This window comes from Sciurus vulgaris, assembly GCF_902686455.1.
Source record: "Sciurus vulgaris genome assembly, chromosome: 12".
In the NCBI taxonomy this organism is placed as follows: domain Eukaryota; kingdom Metazoa; phylum Chordata; class Mammalia; order Rodentia; family Sciuridae; genus Sciurus; species Sciurus vulgaris.
In genome coordinates this window covers 42,117,935-42,138,792 of record NC_136473.1, presented here as the reverse complement: position 1 = coordinate 42,138,792, position 20,858 = coordinate 42,117,935, and the positions used below count along the sequence as shown (strand labels likewise).

The 20,858-nt window shown below is 41.6% G+C and overlaps 3 protein-coding genes across 17 annotated transcripts in view; 2 read left to right on the top strand and 1 right to left on the bottom strand.

The window, feature by feature from the left end:
* ARHGAP12 (Rho GTPase activating protein 12) overlaps window positions 1-20,858 on the bottom strand; it is a 437,561-nt gene that overhangs the window by 266,479 nt on the left and 150,224 nt on the right. The gene's annotated exons all lie outside the window — the stretch shown is intronic.
* Window positions 12,308-15,625, top strand: LOC306641777 (ATP-dependent RNA helicase DDX18-like). The gene is given in 2 exon segments (XM_079107009.1): window positions 12,308-13,041; window positions 13,043-15,625. Coding segments are annotated over 2 exon segments (1,830 nt in total). The 5' UTR covers window positions 12,308-12,403; the 3' UTR covers window positions 14,235-15,625.
* On the top strand, window positions 16,082-19,086 carry LOC306642307 (aftiphilin-like). Its single transcript, XM_079107963.1, is given in 4 exon segments — window positions 16,082-16,882; window positions 16,884-18,687; window positions 18,690-18,904; window positions 18,906-19,086. Coding segments are annotated over 4 exon segments (2,649 nt in total). The 5' UTR covers window positions 16,082-16,310; the 3' UTR covers window positions 18,964-19,086.

The window sequence follows — 20,858 nt, the reverse complement described above, 5'->3', positions numbered from 1 at the left end:
AAATGTGCAGCTGCCTAGAAACCTTATCTATCAAGGACAGGGGGGCCTAACTGCAACTCATCTCCTGCACAGTTCACCCCTTCCCTCCTCCCTTCTTCCTCTAGGACCGTTCAGTTCTGGTGGGACCCAATGAGAATCAAATAGATTGGCAGGACCCAACCAGAGGAGGACTAATGTTTAGCTGTTCAAATGTTAACCAATTAAAAAGAACACTGTAAAACTGTTTGCCTTTCATTATAAAAGCCTGCTGAACAAAGGCTCAGGGCCTCTTAGCATCACTGTTTACCAAGTGCACGGAGGACCAGGCTCAAGCTTGCTAATAAATGACTCTTTGTTGCTTGCATTGATCGTGGTCTCTGGTGGTCTTTGTGGGGTCTCGAGCCGTTGGGCACAACAGTACCTGGACAAAAGCCACATTAGAGAGACAAAAGTAAGAGGATCCAGGGAAAGAATTCAGGAAGGAATGTCTTCAAAGAAAGGATGAGAGAACATAATGTTTATGAAATCAAAGGATGGGAGAATTTAAAGAAAAAGAAAATTGATAACATTATCAAACTCCTGAAGAACTAAACACATTCCTGAACCTTGATTAGCAACCACCAACTTTATATACTTCTAACCTTACTTTCTTCTTTCTGTCCATATTTACCACATCTGAGTCCGTACTTCTCTGTTTCTGATGTCAGAATGCTGACTTAACTATATTTATTAGTCTTTCTTAGGATTGGTTTTGGTATTCATGATCTTACATTATTCTACTGATTCTATACATTATTCTGATTAAAGACCCAGTCAAAGCAGATCAGCAGGGAAGGGCTAAGCCATTTTCCCCCAAAAGATAAATTTTGTGCCGATACTACAGGTGAATCAAGGAAGGAACTTGAAGAGAATGTATGGTCTTAGAAGAGGAAATTGGGCCTCATCAATCTTTTAAAGCCTTTCTAGGAGGCTCATGCGCATATGGACAAAGGCTTATGAATAGTGTCTATTTAGAGTTTCAGAAAGCCTTTTACAAATTTCCACACAAAAGGCTGTTTTCAAAATTGAAACATCGTGGTAGGATGGAGACTGGTGTCATGCCTGGGGAAGTTGCTGAGAGACAAGAAACAATGGCTTAGGATGAAAGGGCTTCTTGGAGGGAGGCATGTAAACTCAGACCTTCCCCTGTGACTATCATTGTTTAGGATTTTTATGAATTATTTAGAAAAGGGAAGGTATAATGATACCAAGTTCTTCCAGTTATGAAAAAGCCCAAGTATATGGGAATAACCCAGAGTTAGTTAGTATGATGCTATATATACCCCAAAGACATGCCCCAATTCCTGCCTCTTCCAGTCTCGCCCTACCTGCCTCCAGTTACCACTCAATTAATCCCATCAAGGATTAATTCACTGATTAGGTTAATACTCTCAAAACTCAATAATTTCTCCTCTGAACCTTCTTACATTGCCTCATTTGTGAGCTTTTTGGGACATCTCACATCTAAACCACAACAGCCAGAAAGTTGAAGTATTGTTACTGGGATACCACAGTTGCTTATTCCAGGAGCCAGGATTGGGTGTTTGTTGGGGGGGGGGGAGGAGTGAGCCTCCCAGGACTACATAAGCCCAGAATAAAGGAGTTATTTCCCAAATAGATGGTGCTCTGAAGGGAGGGGGGCAAGAAAGAGAAAGAAGGAAAGAAAGAAACTAGCTTCTTTCTCTATGTAAAGCTGTCTCAGGCTGACTTCCAGTTGTGGTAGCAGTTTATTAAGTGACTCCTTATGGTGCCTGCCCTCTGGTGTTCATGCCTTTGTATACTTCCCTCCTTTTCAATATGAGTTGGACTGACTTCTAAAGAGAAGAATGTGGCAAAAACAATGGTATATCATTTCTGATATTGGGTCATAGAGACTGGGTTGTGTCTTGGATGCTTTTAACTTTTCTGGCTTTTTTTTTTTATATACTGTTCACACTGTTGGGGGGTGAGGTATTAAGTATGGAACCCAAGGGTGCTTTATCACTGAGCTATATCCCCAGCCTTTTCTAGTTTTTTATTTTGAGACAGGGTGTCACTGAGTTGCTTAGGGCCTTGCTAAATTGCTGAGACTGGGCTCAAACTTGCAATATTCCTGCCTCAGCCTCCTGAGTTGCTGGGATTATAAGCATGCACCACCATGCCCAGCAAATATTCACCATCAAATGTTTGGTCCTGGGAAAGTCAGCTATGATATTGTTAATCCTCTGGAAATAACCATGTACAATAAGGTAATATTTATGCCAGCACCATGGCACATGTAATTACTGGTGATTTGGTAGGCTGAATCAGGAGGGTCAATTGTAAGTTTGAGGCCATCCTGGGCAACTTAGCAAGATCCTGTCTTGACATAAAAAAATTAAAAGGTCTGGAATATAGCTTAGTTGTAGAGCACCCTTGGATTTATCCCAGTATCATAAAACAAAACAACAATAACAAAAATCCCCACCCCTACCACCAACAAAAAGGGCTTGTGCTATGGTTTGAATACATCCCCCAAGGTTCATGTGTTGAAAACTTAACTTAAAATGCCTAAATGTTAGGAAGTGGGGCTAATGAAGCGTTCACAAATGAGTTAAAGTTGTTATGAGGGAGTGGGTTGGTTGTAAAAATGAGCTTGGTGCGCACTCTCTCTCTTTGTTTGCTCTCTGGCCATGAGTTAACTTCCAACATGTTATGACAGCAAGAAGACCCTCACCAGATGCGGCCACTCAATCTGGAATTTCTAGTCTCCAGAACTGTGAACCAAACAAAATCCTATTGTTTATAAATTACCCAGTCTGTGGTATTTTGTTATAACAGCATAATATGGACTAAGAGAGCATGTCTGCTAGGGTATTATGGGAAAATGGATGGAGAAATTTTTACCAAATTTGGAGATGTATTTGGGGTGATGTGACATTGAAAATACAGGCTGTTTGTTGTACAGAGAATTTGTATTGGAATGGGGAGGATTCTAGGAAAACCAAGGAGATGGGCAGGCCTACTTGAGGAGTTGAACATGACAGACCTGAATGCATGGTGTTCATACTAGCTAAGACATCAGACATCCAGGTGTTGTGAGGACTAAATTAGATCATCTGTGTTAAGTGCTGACCTCAGTGCCCAGCACATTCAGCTTCTTCCATCCATTTTGCCACCAAATTTTTATAGAGGGACTACTGTATACCACATAATCTGCCAGACAGATTCTGAGAAAGCAGCAGTGAACAAAACAAAACAGACAATAATCTCTGCCCTTCCAGGGCAGACAGAGTAGGCAATCATAAAAACTTGTATTATCAAATAAAACATGAAAAACTTTTAACTCAAGAAACATACCTTTTTTTGACATCTAGTTCGGCAAAGTGTTTCTGAAGATCACGTAGCAGGTGTGTTCCAAGAGCATAGAAAACGGGCACTTTGAATAGATTTCTGGGGTTGGTGTAAATTGGTACAGACCTTCTAGAGGGCAGGTCCACAGTGTGTATCAAAAGCCTTTGCTCTCTCAATTTCACTTCTCCAGACTTATCCTAAGGAAATTTTCATGGATCACCCAGAGATTTCTGCTTGAGAAGATATCTAAGAGACTCAGAGCCTGAGCAGTGGAGTCAGGCCAGCCTGAGTTGACACTAAATCCAGTTCTGCCATCTGCTAGCTGTGTGACTTTGGGTTAACTAGCGACTATCAGCAGCTGATCTTGGGCAAGTGATTCACAGGCAGGATGTTCCTCATCTGTAAAATGGAGATAATAATTGCATTTACCTCATGGGAATATTGATAGGAATTAATGCAAAAGTGCACATAAAGCACTTTAGCTTAGTGCCTGATATATGGGAAGGTTTCAATGTACTTGAACAAAAGAGGAAAAGAAAAAAGAAGTATAATAAGCCTGGCTTTATTTACAATGGTAAAAAGTAGAATAGAAAATCTTAAAGTGATTTAAATAAGTACAGAGGAGGAGTACCATCCTGTTACAAAATAAAAATCATGGTTCGGATAATGAACGACGCAAAACTGATCACAATATATTGTCAAGTGAAAAAAGTTGGCTATAATAAAAATACCAATAAAATATAATCCCAAATTTAGAAAAAATATAAAAGACTAAGCTAAAATACTTTGCACAATAAACATATGTTGCAATTTAAATAAACCCTACTTATTATGTGTATACGTAGACAACACACACATACATATTATTAATTCTTTTTGCCTTACTGGGGATTAAACCCAGGGGTGCTCTACTACTGAGCTACATCTCCAGTCATCCTCCTGGCTCATCCTCATGAGTGGCTGGGATTGCACACATGCACCAGCAGGCCCCAATGTACATTTTATTTATGGCAGACATATACAGGTTTTGAAAGTCCAGCGTTATTCTACATTCTTATAAAAATCCCGGTTTCCTATGGGAATAATTTTTCTCCCCTCTGAGGGCAGGGCAGTTTTGGCTCTCGTCTCCCTTCTCACAGAAACCAAGAAGCTTTGATCCCCAAGGCAGTGGTACAGGAATAATGGCACTTTCAGAGGGCAGTGTTCCTGTGGGCGGGTCACCGGTGGGCGGGGCCAGCTTGTGAGACTCTTCTTACAGCTTCTGGGCTGTTCTGGATTCTTTGACCAGCCCATCCAGCGTGGTCTTTTTCATCCCACTGTGTTCATGGGCCCCTCTTAGTCTCCCAGTAACTTCTTTTCTGCTTAAATTTGCCAGAATATATTTTTTTTGTTTTCCAACCAACAACTATTACTAATAAGTTATTTTCAGTGACTGGGCGATGAATAAATCAAGCTGCACTTAACATAACCACTGATGAAGAGCCATTCCTTGCAGGAGTAAACTAACCCAAGTGAAGCTAAGATGGTTGGGAGGAAATGCTCAGTGACCTGGATGTGACCAAAGGATACCATACATCTGGTTGGAAACTGGAAAATCCATCAAATCAATGTTTAAGGGGTGTATAAGGGCATAGTGAGCTAAGGTAAGTACAGAGTCAGCCAAAGTAGAAGTGTGGGCATTCTGGGCTGTGACCAAATCGTTACAGCTGTGGAGAACGCCAGGAGAGTTATGCTGTTGTGAAGTTTCTCAGTAGAGCTATTCATAGGATTTCAGAATAAATATCATGGTGTGTATGTTTGCACATACACACACTCCTTGCAGGGGTGGGGAGGAATGGTCTTGATGTTTCCTCTGTGCCCAGGCTCAGGGATCTAGACTTCAACCTATTTAGTAACCAGCATCTTTTCATCAGCCCTTCTAAGAAGGGTCTAAGATCTCCTCTTCTGTAAGAGATCTGATTAAGGATCTGGGGCAGTTTTCCATCTTCAAAGGGACACAACTGAAAGATGCCAAGTCTGCTTTAACCTGTTGGCTATAAAACATTTACAATGAGGTCTCCTGAGGGAAGAAAAACCCATTTTGAGTTAATTGTTAGAGCCTCAAACTGTGGGCCTTTGTTCATTCTAATTCGCCTACTCTACATAAAACAAAAGTTCGTTTTCAGAGCATGTGGAGGGGGTCTGTACACCATTCCAGTTATTGTATCAAAAAAGCTGCAGGCCTAAGTGTTCTATTCAGAGAGCAAATAATATATCTGAGATGTTAATGTGGGTGTTTTCTGTCTCTCATACGTTGGTATCTTGTCTCTCTCTGTCAAGAAGAATGGACATTTACTTGGGATAGCTTAGATGTTATTACAATACTTCATTTTAAATTTCAAATACCTCTTAAGTAAGTGGGAGAAAAATAAGCTAATGTTTAAAATATTTTAAATAGTTACCATAGATTCTAATTTTATCTTCAAAGGTAACATTTGAAAGTTTAGTATAATGTTAATATTATTCTGGCAAGCTAATATGAATTGAAGTACATGAAACAAATATTTTGTTGTACATCATGAAACACAGTCATAACAAAATACATAAGACCTTATAGTGCTGAACTAAATTCTGTGTACATTTTCCTTTAAAAATTGCTTCTCCCCCAACACTATTGAACCCATACATTTAAAAGTGCTCGATAGTAACTTTTATCTTATATGTATTTTAACACACTTTCATAAAACATTTCTCTTAAAAAAATTTCAAAATTTGGAAATATTTATTTGATGAAAAAAAAAGTGCTTGTTTCAGAGACTGGGTGGGTTTGTTATCATATAGACAATGATAAAGAAGGTTTAACTAAAAGAAACCCTTCAACTGTAGAAAAACATTGCTCGCACCACAGATTAACGAGAAAAAGAACCAAAGAGTTGTCTTAAGGTTTACAATGACATTCATTGTTTCATAAGTGAGCAGGCTGAATTCCAGGCTCGGTCAAGAACCCAGCACTGGCATTCCAAGCCCTATTCAAAAAGCCACTCCATGACTCAGTCAATCTGAGGCCTGAAATGTCAAACTCTAGGCAATTTGTTTAAAAAAATAATAGGTCGCTCTGGCCCACAGTTCCAGCAATCCCCAGTACTGGAGCAAGGGGCTCCACACAATGCAAGGAAGCAGGCTGGATGTCCCAGGAGCTAGAAAAATTGGGTGAAACAGGAATTCCCCACCATCTCACTGAATGTCCTTTCCTCAACATGTGTTCCAGCCAGATGTCACAAGGGCTGAGCTAACAGTTTGTGTTTGGCCTCCAGAAGGTATTGTGTCTACAACCAAGAGTCCCTTGGTCTCTTTTCTGGTCTAGGGTCAGGCTGGCAACCATGTGCTCTGAATGGACAATCAGATGAGTCAACACAGTCACCCATGCAGCCACTCGCCCTGGCCAGCAGTTGCATGCCCTTTGGCCTGGCCTGAGATGCCCCTGGTCAGTGATGTTCCTGGTCAGCATCACTTTATTGCTCCAGGATCCATCACGTGGCCCTACCTGCAGCCTCTTCAGTCAGAATCCTGCCCTGGTGTGCCTGGTTGATGGTCTGCTACAGAGTCCCTCTCATGCAGGCCTGCCTCCCTGGGGATCCTCCCCAGTAGTGTCCTGATGGGACTGCAGACAATTCCCACCTTCCAGAACTTAGGATCCCTCCTTCCTTGCACACACACCTCATCTCCTGCTTTTGCCACCCATGGGTGTTGGAGCCCATAACACTGGTTCACTTCCCTTTTCCTTGTCCTTAGGAACAGAGGTGAGGACCCCCAGTGAAACCCAAAGAAAGGATGGCCAAAAGGAAGCCAAGGGAGGAAGTGGAAGAGAAAAAGCAGGAATAGGAGGAGGAAAAGGATGAGGAGAGCCAGGAAGAAACAGACATGCAGCAGGACAGTGGGGAAAGGGGTACTGCTAGCCATGGGTAGGTAGCACCAGCCAAGATTCTGGAGACCCAGGGAGAACTCACTGTTTTGCAGCCCAATCCTGGGCCTCAGGAGGAAAACACCCTCCATGAGAGGGTGCAGTGTATCCTGGGAACTTGGACCTGGCCACCCGATGGTCCCAAATTGGCACAGCCCTGCTGCAGGTGTGCTGCCTCTGGGGCAGCCTCATGCAGAGGCAGCAGAGCTCCATGAGCCTGCTCCATGCAGTGTCATGTGCCAGAGAAGAGGGCCAGTGAAAGGCTGGGTGGACACCATCTGCCCCACTGTCCAGGTTCCCAAGGGACAGGCAACAGGGTGCAGGGAGAAAAGTCTTCTTTGATCCATCTGGGAGCTGTTCTCCATTCACGTCAATAGATGGAGGTCCACACGAGAGTGAAGCCCATGCCAATGACCATGCTGCTGCCAATACAGAGGAATCTATGTGAGCTGACCTCACTTCCCAAACTTCCTCTTGTTTCTCTGGATAAAGACTGTGGAAAGCTGCAGAAGAAGGTTCTGAATTCAAAGAAGAGCGTGGAGGATGCACACAGAAAACTCAGAGTTCAGCTGAGGCCATGACAGCCTGAACTGCCACTCATCCAGGCCCCTTCTATCTAACTACCTGTGGTTCCAGCAGGAACTGCAGACACACTGACACTTGTCAGATGCCAGCTATTCCTGCCACCTTCCCATTGGCAGATCAGGCTGCTGGGCCCCTGATCCTGTCTGTCTCTTTCCCTTCCCCCACACCAAATAGTGATGGGGGATCCCTAGTTGTCTTCCTTTGCCTCTTCCCACTGGCCCTCATTCTCACGTTAGGTCCTAGTCCTGATCCGAGGGTTCTGGCCAGTGAGAGTCAACACCCGACTCATTTGGCAAGAGCTGCAGCAACTCCCATTTCATACCTCCCAACACCTATCCCAACACCTATCCCAGAACGCTTCTCTCTCAAACCTATGCCCTGAAAAATGGAAACTACAATCCCCATGTGCATACGTTATCCTCCTCTTCCTTCCCTCCTCCTCCATCTTGAGTTCCTTCCACCAGCAATCTCTATTAGAATTTACAAGCCTCTAACTCTGGCAAGGCTCTCTCCAATACATCTGGGCTTCAAATCTGGCAGTCAGCTACAGAGCTCAAGGTCACTACTCCATCTTCAAAGGTGGTAATCTTCAGGTCTCCCCCAGCTCGAAAGGGAGCTGCTGCCTATTCCCCCAGGCGCACCAGCCTAGGCAGCAGCAGGCAGCCAGCAAAAAGGACCAATCTCCACTGGCCCACCTACACTTAGGGCCTCCTGCCCCAACCAATCCAATTTTCACATCCCTGTGTCCCAGAAATCACTCCCCAGCCTGCCTTTTGTAGCACATATGGGCAACATGGAAGAGCTTCTGTACAATGCCCTGCTACTTTTGTTCCCAGTCATGTGTCATGCACTGGCCTCCTTGCCAGCAGGCAGAGCCTCTGCACTGCCATACTCTAAGCCTGTCACAAGAATGCTATGAATGCCACCATATCATCTTCCTGGCTCTACCTGTCTCCCCACACCACTTGAACCCATATTCCAGGTACTCCTGTTGCTGGGAAGCTCCCACCCAGGATTGGCTTGGGTCCCCATCTCCACGAGTTGCATGCACTATGGGTGTGGGGACTGGGCACACTCTCCACCACCTGAACAACACTGGTCATAGCCTTCAGTTCATAGCTAGGGCTCCTAATGAGCAACAACTCTTTAGGCACTGGGAAGCATAGCAGGGGCTATAGGCTTAACCTCTGCCACAGCTCAACTGGTGAGTTGCACAGAGCAAAGCAGCCAGGACTTGGGGATATTAAATTACCAGGGATTCCATTTGGCATGCTGTTCAGACCCAGTCTTGGTCACTCTGGATCTGAAGCACAGAGGACACAGAGGAGAGCTTTATGGGCATTCAGCTTGACCCACCTGACTTGACAGCTAGCCTGGCTGAGCTCTGGGCATTTTCCCTGGGCTTGGATCTGGCTCAGTTCCTTTTCCCCTGCACCAATCTGCCTCAATGGCCTTCCTCTTTCTCTGATGATGAATATAAAATTCCATTGTTTCTAATGAACCGTCAAATCCTGCATTTTCTTGCTCTTTGCTGAGACATGGAGAAAGAAGAGGCATGTTTGTGAGGTGACTTGTGGCACCAAACCCCCTGCAAATATTCTCTGACCAACGGACAAAGATGCGAAGTATTTACCTTTAGGACAAGGCTGGCCTAAAGAATAGATCAGGTGGTAGGTCAACTAACACAACAGTCTCTCTAGGTGTTTGTTAGACCACATTACTGTGCTGACTTTTGAAAAATAGTTGTATCAAAATAGAAGGGACAAACCACAAGTTCCATATACTTCAAGAATAGCTTTTGTAGGCTTTTGTGTGTGTGTGGATTCCCATGAAACCCTTCACCCATTTAACAAAATGGACCCGTCTCTTACTCCAAAAGGTGCCTCATGCCCCTTCCTGTGTCCTAGCCTTCCACCTTTCTCAATGTTTCCTTTCCATGGCCCCCAGGCAGGTGCTGATCTAATCTGCTCTCACTAGAGGTGTGTCTCTATTCTTTAAAAGTGTATGTCAGTGCATTAATACAGTATGGGCCTCTTTGGCTCCTTTCACCAAACAGAATGATTTGGAGAGGAAGGTACAATCTGTGTGTATCAAACCCTGGTCCCTTCCTTTGGCTGAGATGGGTTCCATGGTTCAGGGGTAGGATGGTGAGTTATTAACTCAACTCCTGGTGGAGGTCTGTGCTAGAGTTTTTAATGCTCAATGATAAAGTTGGTGTGAATGTTCTTGTGAAAGACTTGGATGAACACAAAGGCAGAGAAGGACTGTGTCATATGCTCCGTTGAGGTGTCACTTTTCAATGTGCACACTTCCTGCCTGCTGGAGGGATGGTACCCCTAACCACTCACAGCAGTTCCAGTCCCTACACTTTCTGACCAAACAGACAGTTGAAAGATAGGCTGCGCCTTAGTTTTGAGAGGATCTCTCTCAGTATTGAAGAGGGACTGTGGAGAAACAAGAACATGATTGGAAAGTCCAGTAATTGGTTCAAAAGGTGTGTTTACTTATATATGTTACTTCCACTGCCTGCAGACACATAGAAGAAATTGGCCAAAGACGGAGAAGGACTAAAGGATTGGAAACCTTGCAATTGCCTTCCAAGTGCTTAGAGTAAAACACCTGGGTGGCGGTAATAGACCCTCAGTGACGATGGAAGGAGGAATGCATGAGTCAATTGTCTGTTGAGAATGTTGTGACGTGACAGTTTCAGGAAATGCGTATGGATGGCTTCATCCAGACCTTTCCAGGCAATGCCATTCCCATTCAGCTACTAAAAAATACAGTCTCATTTTCCAAATGGTCCACAAAAGAGCACTTTCTCCTGTAAACAATCTCAAGAATAACTCTTAGTGAACTCTGATATGGCAAGAAATGAATGAACAATGATGCAGACCTTTTCATTTTTTAAAATTACTGCTTCATAGTTAAAATCCGGTTGTGGGAAGTTTTCTTTTATCATCTTCAAAACCCACCCCACAGGTAAGGATGATTTCCCCCCTTGCTTAATACCAATCCTGAATCCTGAGTGGTTCCTCAAGGAAAGTTGAATGCTGACATCTGTGAATGCTGAGATTGCTCTTCTTCTATGGAAATTCCAGATTTTGGAATCAATGGGAGTTTTTTAATTTCAAAATGACAGACCAGGGACACCAGATTGTGCGTTCCTCCGGAAGTCATATTTCTTTTTGTCATTTTATTTTTATTTGTTCTTTATAATTATACATGACAATAAATAAATGTATTTTGACATATTATACTTACATGGAGTGTAAATTTCCATTCTTTTTTAAATTTATTTTTATTGTAAACAAATGAGATACATGTTGTTTCTGTTTGTACATGGAGTAAAGGCATACCATTTGCATAATCATACATTCACATAGGGTAATGAGGTTTGATTCATTCTGTTATTTTTTTCCTTCCCCCCACCCCTCCCACCCCTCTTTTCCCTCTATACAGTCTTTCCTTCCTCCATTCTTGCCCCTTTCCCACCCCCATTATGTGTCATCATCCACTTATCAGTGAGATCATTCGTCTTTGGATTTTTGAGATTGGCTTATCTCATTAGCATGATATTCTCCAATTTCATCTATTTGCCTGCAAATGCCATAATTTTATCATTCTTATAGCTGAGCAATATTCCATTGTATATATATATACCACAGTTTCTTTATCCATTCAATCAATTGAAGGACATCTAGGTTGGTTCCACAGTCTGGCTATTGTGAATTGAGCAGCTATGAACATTGATGTGGCTGTATCTCTGTAGTATGCTGATTTAAGTCCTTTGGGTATAGGCCAAGGAGTGGGATAGCTGGGTCAAATGGAGGATCCATTCCAAGTTTTCTAAGGAATCTCCACACTACTTTCCATTGTGGTGGCACTAATTGGCATCCCCACCAGCAATGTATGAGTGTAACCTTTTTCCCCACATCCTCTCCAACACCTATTGTTTGCTTGTGTTCTTGATAATTGCCATTCTAATTTCGGTTTGATGGAATCTTAGTGTAGTTTTGTTTGCTTTTCTCTTATTACTAAAGATGGTGAACATTTTTTCATATATCTATTGATTGCTTGTACATCTTCTTCTGTGAAGTGTCTGTTCATTTCCTCTAGCCCATTTGTTGACTGGATTGTTTGCATTCTTGGTTCTTTTGAGTTCTTTATATATTCTGGAAATTAGTGCTCTATCTGAAGTATGAGTGACAAAGATATTTCTCCCACTGTGTAGGCTCTCTCTTCACATTGCTGATAGTTTCCTTTGCTGAGAGAAAGCTTTTGGTTTGAATCTATCCCAGTTATTGATTCTTACTTTATTTCTTGTGCTATGGGAGTCCTGTTAAGGAAGTCTGATCCTAAGCCAACAAGTTGAAGGTTTGGACCTACTTTTTCTTCTATAAGATGCACTAGAAAAAGAAGAACAGAAGAACAGCAAAGGTATTTCCCGTTAGCCGAGCTGCGCACATGCGGCCTGAAAGGAAATTACGTCTTTTCTGAGGAGTGGAGATCAGTACCTCAGCACCGCGGTGAAGGCGTCTCTCCGGCATCATGTCGCACCTGCCGATGAAACTTCTGCGTAAGAAGATTGAGAAGCGGAACCTCAAATTGAGGCAGCGAAACCTAAAGTTGCAAAGGGCCTCAGATGTGAGCCTATCAGAAACTCAAAATGGTGACATGCCTGAAAAAACACTGAAAGTCAGAAAAGTAAAAAAATCCCTGAAGCGTTCTGTGACTGTAGGCTTGCCAGAAGTGCAAAATGGAGATAAGTCTGAAGAAATAGTAGAAAATGTAAAAGTTAAAAAATCCCCCCAGAAATCTACCATATTAACCAATGGAGAAGCAACAACACAGTCCCCCAATTCAGAAACAAAAAAGAAAAAGAAGAAGAAAAAGAGAAAAATGGTGAATGATGCTGGGCCTGATGCAAAAAAAGTAAAAGTTGAAGAAGGCACTGAAGCTCATGAAGAAACAGAAAACAGTGTGGAAAAGCCAGTTGATGAGGAAGAAGACAGTGAAGGACCCAGCCTGCCCCTGGGACTGACAGGAGCTTTTGAGGATACTTCATTTGCTTCTCTAACTAATCTTGTCAATGAAAACACTCTGAAGGCAATAAAAGAAATGGGCTTCATGAACATGACTGAAATTCAACATAAAAGTATTAGGCCACTTCTGGAAGGCAGGGATCTTTAGCAGCTGCAAAACTGGAAGTGGTAAAACCCTTGCATTTCTCATCCCTGTGATTGAACTCATTGTTAAGTTAAAGTTCATGCCCAGGAACGGAACAGGAGCCCTTATTCTCTCACCTACTAGAGAATTGGCCATGCAGACTTTCGGTGTTCTTAAGGAGCTGATGACTCACCACGTTCACACATATGGGTTGATCATGGGTGGCAGTAACAGATCTGCTGAAGCACAGAAACTTGCTAATGGTATCAACATCATTGTGGCAACACCAGGCTGGCTCCTGGACCATATGCAGAATACCCCAGGTTTTATGTATAAAAACCTACAATGTCTGGTTATCGATGAGGCTGATCGTATCTTGGATGTTGGGTTTGAAGAAGAATTAAAGCAAATTATTAAACTTCTGCCAACACGCAGACAGACCATGCTCTTTTCTGCCATACAAACTCGGAAAGTTGAAGACCTGGCACGGATTTCTTTGAAAAAGGAACCATTGTATGTTGGTGTTGATGATGATAAAGCTAATGCAACAGTGGATGGTCTTGAGCAGGGAAGGCAGAAGCAAAATAAGCGTACCACCACATTCTTCCAGTTCTGCAATGCAGATTCAGGGATATTATTGTGTACAGATGTGGCAGCAAGAGGGTTGGATATTCCTGAAGTTGACTGGATTGTTCAGTATGACCCTCCAGATGACCCTAAGGAATATATTCATCGTGTGGGTAGAACAGCCAGAGGTCTAAATGGAAGAGGGCATGCCTTGCTCATTTTGCGCCCAGAAGAATTGGGTTTCCTTCGTTACTTGAAGCAATCCAAGGTTCCATTAAATGAATTTGACTTTTCCTGGTCCAAAATTTCTGACATTCAGTCTCAGCTTGAAAAATTGATTGAAAAGAACTACTTTCTTCATAAGTCAGCCCAGGAAGCATACAAGTCCTACATACGAGCATATGATTCTCATTCTCTGAAACAGATCTTTGATGTTAATAACTTAAATTTGCCTCAGGTTGCCCTGTCATTTGGTTTCAAGGTGCCTCCTTTTGTTGATTTGAATGTGAACAGCAGTGAGGGCAAGCGTAAAAAGAGAGGAGGCGGCGGTGGATTTGGCTATCAGAAAACCAAGAAAGTTGAGAAGTCCAGAATCTTCAAAAATATTAGCAAGAAATCATCGGACAGCCGGCAGTTCTCTCACTAAGATAGTTTCCTTTCATCTTGAGTAACTTTGTTCTGAAAGTTTTTTTCTTTCTCTAACAAAGGAATTTTTGTAGCCTTAGATTCTTCTTGAGCTCTACTGTGATAAAATTGTATTTTAATTTTAAGTACCACACAAAAATAATTATATAATTGTTTTAATATAATTCTTATACTTTTTGGTATGTGAAGATTTTTATTGTATGGATTGCTATGCTCGGTTGCTATAGAAAGGAACATTAGTATGCTGATCCAGTAGTAGTGATATGGAAAGTAGTTTGGGTTTATTTTTTAGTTTTGTTTCTTTAACTTTAACCATATTTTGGAACCCCTTCTGAAAATGTTGACCATGTTCAGCAGATACCTAAGAAACACTTTAGGTAAAAACATTGCTTTTATATATTCCCAATTTTAAAATGATGAGCCTTTCTCCAGTTGTTATTTGCCATTATTACTTGAATGAAGTGCCCCTAAGCAATCTTCTCATTGTGGAGTGAGGGAGAAAATTGAGATTTTGAACCTCACAGCAGTAGAAATGTAATATTCTGTTCTTTCATTTCGTAACTTAGCTAAGGCCTTTTTTAAAAAATAAATAAATAAATAAAGGTAATCCTCATTTCAATTTATTGCAAGGTGATTTGGAGTTTAATAAGCCCTTCCAACTCTGCAGAGAACTTAGAAGTCAAGGCCAACTATCAATAGACTCAAAACTAAGTCATGAGACATAACCCAGCATACATTGTTAGTTTCTTTGTGAGGAAAAAATTACCTCTTCTAGATCCTTGAAAGAAAAGATACATTTGCACTGAAAGCTGAAAATGAACTGAGATCAGAAAAAATAGCAGTCAGCAATTTAGTAAGTTGGGATATTTGTCATAGGAGCACTTCATTTTCTAGTGTTTTGTGTAGTACATAAGTACAAGGTAGTTTCATTTTATAGCAATTCAAAACCAAAGTTGCTAGCAGCGTTTTGCTGTTGTGCCAGTTAATATTCATAGTCTCATTAAATGTAATTATGCAGAGAATATCAAGTGGAGAAGAAACGGTTGGATAAACAACATTACAGTAGGAAAAGGAAAGAACAATGTTCCGCCTCTAGGCTTGGCTACTGTCACCCTGGCTGGATCTCTTGGGTTTCAGACCTTGACTGCTGGGCACCTGACTGGCTTCTTAGATTCCTAACTCCTACCATTTAGTAACTTTCATTCCTCAATGCCATTTGTTTGTTCATTTCAGAAATAATTATGTTTAAAAAAATACAAAAGCAAAGGGAAGAATATTTAATCACTGGACAGAAATTATAATGTTGATACTTTTGTATGTAACATTCCAGGTTTTATATGCATGTTCATACATTTTAATATATTATCAAGTAAAATCATCCTCTGCCTACTACTTGTAAAAAAAAAAAAAAGAAGAAGAACAGCAAAAGTAGTAGAAGACAGGAAATAATTAAATCAGAGCTGAAATCAATGAAATTGAAACAAAAGAAACTATTCAAAAATCTACAAAACAAAAGTTGGTTCTTTGAGAAAGTAAACAAAATAGACAAACCCTTAGGCACACTAACAAAGAGAAGGAGAGAGAAAACTCAAATTACTAAAATTTGTGATGAGAAAGGAAATATCATGACAGACACCACTGAGATACAGAACATAATGAGAAGCTACTTTGAAACTCTGTATTCCAACAAAATAAAAACTACCAAAGACATTGAAAAATTTCTAGAGACTTATGCTCCTCCCAAACTGAACCAGGAGGACATACACAATTTAAACAGATAAATATGAAGCAATGAAATAGAAGAAGCCATTAAAAATCTACCATCGGAGGAGGCAGCGGCGGCGGAAGAGGGCGGAGGGTAGTGGGATGGGGGTCCCGCGGCAGCGCTGAAACTCCGGGTGGGCGTCCATGGCGCTGCTGCACTGACAGGGCTGGGAGCAGCCTGCCTTCCGCTCTCACCAGCTCCGAATAGCCGGTCCTTCCCCGGGGAGTCAGTTCCTCCCCGGGCCCCTGAGCCATGCCCATCTCGGAGGCCCCAGACGAGCCAGGTATAAATTAATTAGAAAGCAACTGAACAATGGAGCCAGACATCATTCGAATGTACTCTTCATCCCCACCACCTCTAGACAATGGAGCAGAGGATGATGATGATGATGAATTTGGAGAATTCGGTGGATTTTCAGAAGTCAGCCCTTCTGGCATAGGGTTTGTTGATTTTGATACACCAGATTATACTCGTCCCAAGGAAGAGTTTGTATCTTCAAACCATTTTATGCCAATTTATGATTTCTCAGAAAACGTAGATAGCCTTACAAGCTTTAAGTCCATTCAAAATGGTAATGATAAGGACATCACTGCTGAACTTTCTACTCCTGTGAAAGGTCAGTCTGATGTTTTACTTTGTACCACCAGCAAAGAAATTATTTCATCTAAAACTTTAGATACTTCTACTGATGGCATGGAAGGTCCAGGAGATTTAAACAAAGTAATAGAGCAGAGACAGAATGTTGAAACACCTGAAAGTTTCTCTCCAGGAGATTTTAGAACTGACATGAACATTGCTCATCAAAACAAGCAGTTAGAGAACTGCAATGGTGAAAAGCCTCCTTGTCTGGCGATTCTAACAAATGGGTTTGCAGGGTTGGAAACTAAATCCTCAGGGAACAGATGATCTAGACAATGTAGCTGATTCAAAGGGACGAAAGCCTTTGAGCACTCATAGCACTGAGTATAATTTAGACTTTGCACCTAGTCCTGCCGAAGAATTTGCAGATTTTGCCACATTTTCCAAAAAGGAAAGGATACAACTAGAAGAAATAAGATGTGCAGTTTTAAATGAGAGAGATGCTCTAACCATTCAGGAAAACAACAAAATTAACAGAGTCAGTGAACTGAATTCTGTAAAAGAAGTGTCTTTGCTTAAAAGTTTTGATGATAAAGGAGACACTGATGGCAAGGATCAGGTGTGTGTTTCAGAAATAAGCATAGCAACTAACAGAAGTTTCAGTGTTGAAAAACAAGGCCTTGCAATGCTACAACAGGATGATTTTTTAAATTCAAGCAATCAGTCAAAAGTTTGGAGTTTGGTAGATTCAGCTGATAATTCAGAAGCCATTAGGAGAGAACAATGTAAAACTGAGGAAAAACTACATTTAGTTACTTCGAAATATGCTGACCTATGCATGGATTCTATTAAAACTTTTGATGCTGATGAAGTTGGTTCTTCCAAAGAAGAAAGTAGAAAGTTTACTAATTCCCAAAACCCAAACATTGGTCCTACAGAAGAGAATGTTTTGGATGATTCCATAAGTGTAAAAAATGGTGATAGTAGTAATGAATTTATGACTTGCAATGATACCAATGAGGATGATTTTGGTGACTTTGGCACAGCCAGTGGCACCACTCCACCTTTCATCACTGGTACTCAAGATTCAATGAGTGATGTCACTTTTGAAGGTTCCTCAGAGCACTTTCCATATTCTAGTGAACCGGGTGATGACTTTGGAGAATTTGGGGATACAAATGCTGTTTCTTGCCTGGAGGAAGTGATATTTACTGATTCAGACATGAAACAGACTTCTGATAGTTTATCAGAGGAATGTCAGTTGGCAAGAAAGTCTAGTGGAACAGGCACTGAACCTGTTTCAAAACTGGAAAATGGGCAAGATAGTGAGTTTGGAGATTTTGATTCAGTGCCAAATATTCAAGATGACTGCAGTGCTTTTCAAGACTCTGATGACTTTGCGGACTTCAGTTCAGCTGGTCCTAGCCAAGTTGTAGATTGGAATGCTTTTGGGGATGAACAAAAAGATGGTTGTTCCTGGGCTGCTTTTGGAGATCAGCAGGCTGCTGAAGCTTATCATCAAAAGAAAGTCTGGCAGTCACATAGGACAGATGAAAATGTCGATACTCCAGGAACCCCCAAGATACACAGTATCCCTTCAGCAACTTCCAAAGGAGCAGTTGCTAGTGGCCATTTACAGGAATCAGCCACTTCCATTCAGACAACTTTACTAAACTGCCTGGAACGAATTTTTGAAGCATGTTTTCCTTCCATATTTGTCCCTAATGCTGAAGAGAATGTTATATCCCTGAAGCACTTGCTGGAAACAAGCACCTTGCCAATAAAAACGAGAGAGGCCTTAGCTGAAAGCGGAGAACTGCTGGATGTGTGGACTGAACTACAGGATATCCATGATGCACATGGCTTGAGATATCAGTGGGGCGGCTCCCATAGCAACAAGAAGCTTTTGTGCTCCTTGGGAATAGACACCCAAAACATTCTCTTCACGGGCAATAAGAAGCAGCCTGTTATAGTGCCCATGTATGCAGCAGGATTGGGCATGTTAGAGCCCACCAAGGAACCATTGAAACCACTCTCTGCTGCAGAAAAAATCGCTTCCATTGGTCAAACAACCACCTTGACACCAGAGATGAACACATGTACATCTGAATAATTCCAGGTGTGGATCCAGAGTTGTATGAATTAACAACTTCTAAGCTGGAAATCTCCACCTCAAGCCTCAAAGTGACTGATGCGTTTGCAAGACTCATGTCCACAGTAGAGAAGACAAGCACATCTACCAGGAAACCAAAAAGAGAAGAGCACTTGAGTGAAGAAGCTATCAAGGTGATCGCCAGCCTACCTGACTTGACATTCATGCATGCCAAGGTTGATGTTCCCAGCCACATTGACACCTTCCACCAGCTCCCAGGATCAAGCAGACTGATAACTGATGTGAACTGGACAGTTTCAAATGCTTTCTCTCCTCTTTTTTTCCCTACCATCAAAAGCATACCTGCTCTAATTAAAGAAAATTCAAGTTCAGCTGATTTGTTGGTAAGCCACACTAGAAAGGTATACATAGTAATGTGTTGAGGGAGGGGGGAGGGGAAACAGAATGAAGTCAGATAATGCCAGTAGCCACCAGGTTAAAATGGTCTGGGACGTGATCCTGTCTAGAGCTTGGAGATGCACAAGGACATAAGAGTGATTTGCTCTGACACCCAGCTGCTGCACCAGTTACAACCAGGCTTTGCAAGCTTGCACCTACTGTATAACTTTGGCTCAGTTGATGTCCGTGCATCTTCAATCAGAATCTATATATGAATATGTGCACATATTCCTTAAGTGCATATAATTTAGAACTAAAAATCTTTACGGTTAGATGAAACATCAGAAATAGGAGAGAATAACACCACAGAGGAATAGCTCAGCCTGAACAGTGTGGCAAACCCAGCCAGTAGATCTCATGTGGTTTCTTTGCTCCCTTGTGTTCGTTGGGTACGGTTATGGCGTTTGCAGGCTTGGAGGTGAAGAGCTGAAGGTAACTGGTGCTGGAGAGAGGAGCCTTATTTTTTATTATGGCAGCTTGCTATTTTTGTAACATGATGATTGAGTTGAACACAATCAAAGTACAGTAGTAACTGATCTGCCCTTGTTCCTGAATGAGTGAGCAGATGATTAAATATTGACACTAGCATCCTGGAGCGTATCCGAATGAGCAGTGTTTGGCAGCTGCCTCTGTTGAAATGATGCTGTGTTTTGATTGTGGTCTGGGGCTTCAGAGCGCTGCTTGGCCTCTCCTTTCTTCCATGGAGAGCTCACCATTCAAACAGGACAGATTTGGCAAAATGCTGGTTAGGTTGAGTCTTGCTTGCCTCCACTTGGTCACCTGTGTATGAATCCAATGGTTTTGTTTTGCTTTTTGTTTTTTGTTTTTTTTTCCTGGCCTCTTTATATATTTATATATATATATATATAACAGTTTTTAGCTGATATTCATGAAGAGAGTGAGTACTTGGAACTGTGCCGCCAATGAAAGGAAATCCTAAGGAAGTACATTTCTTTACAGAGCTGTGTCATGCCATCCTTTGGGCCCTCTGCTGGAAAAGTAGAATCAAGTCTCAAATAATTGCCTTTTTAATTGTATCCTCTAGTATTATAGATGTAGGACAGTACTGTATCATACTCTGTGAATGTAAAACCTCTTGTACCTGCTTTATGATACGTAGTAGTGACCATGCTTTATCAGAGCTGTTTTTAATGACGTTACTCTAGAATGTTTTCTTTTCAGATGATGATTGAGAAGCTAATAAAAAAAAATGGTGCCAGGTATCACAACAGTAACAGAATTTTGCTGTTTTCTCGGGTTTTGTTTTGTTTTTTTTTTTTTTACCACCACCGCCACCTCCCCCCCCCCCCCGCCAGCCCCAGCCCCTTTTTTTAATGGAGTGTGCTGGATGTCTCTAAAATTTTGTTCAGATGACTGCAGAACCTGGAAAAGCTGTTGCTGCTATTGATGCATAACATACTGCTATTATTGGTCTTTTTATATAAATATAAAAATATATATATACATATATATATAATTTGAATTTTTGGAAACTTTAGCTGTGCTGTCAACTTTGGAAAAAGTATCCCAGTTTACCGTGTGAGTTGGCATTGTACAGAAATTAACAGCCATATTGGTCTAGAAACGTTAAACTTAATTTTTTTCCATTTGTACAGGGGTAACGCACTGTATTAAATATGTAAGGTCTTATCTATGTGGGTTTGATTACAGAAACTAATAAAATATTCTCTAAATAATGAAAAAAAAATCTACCATCCAAGAAAAGCCCA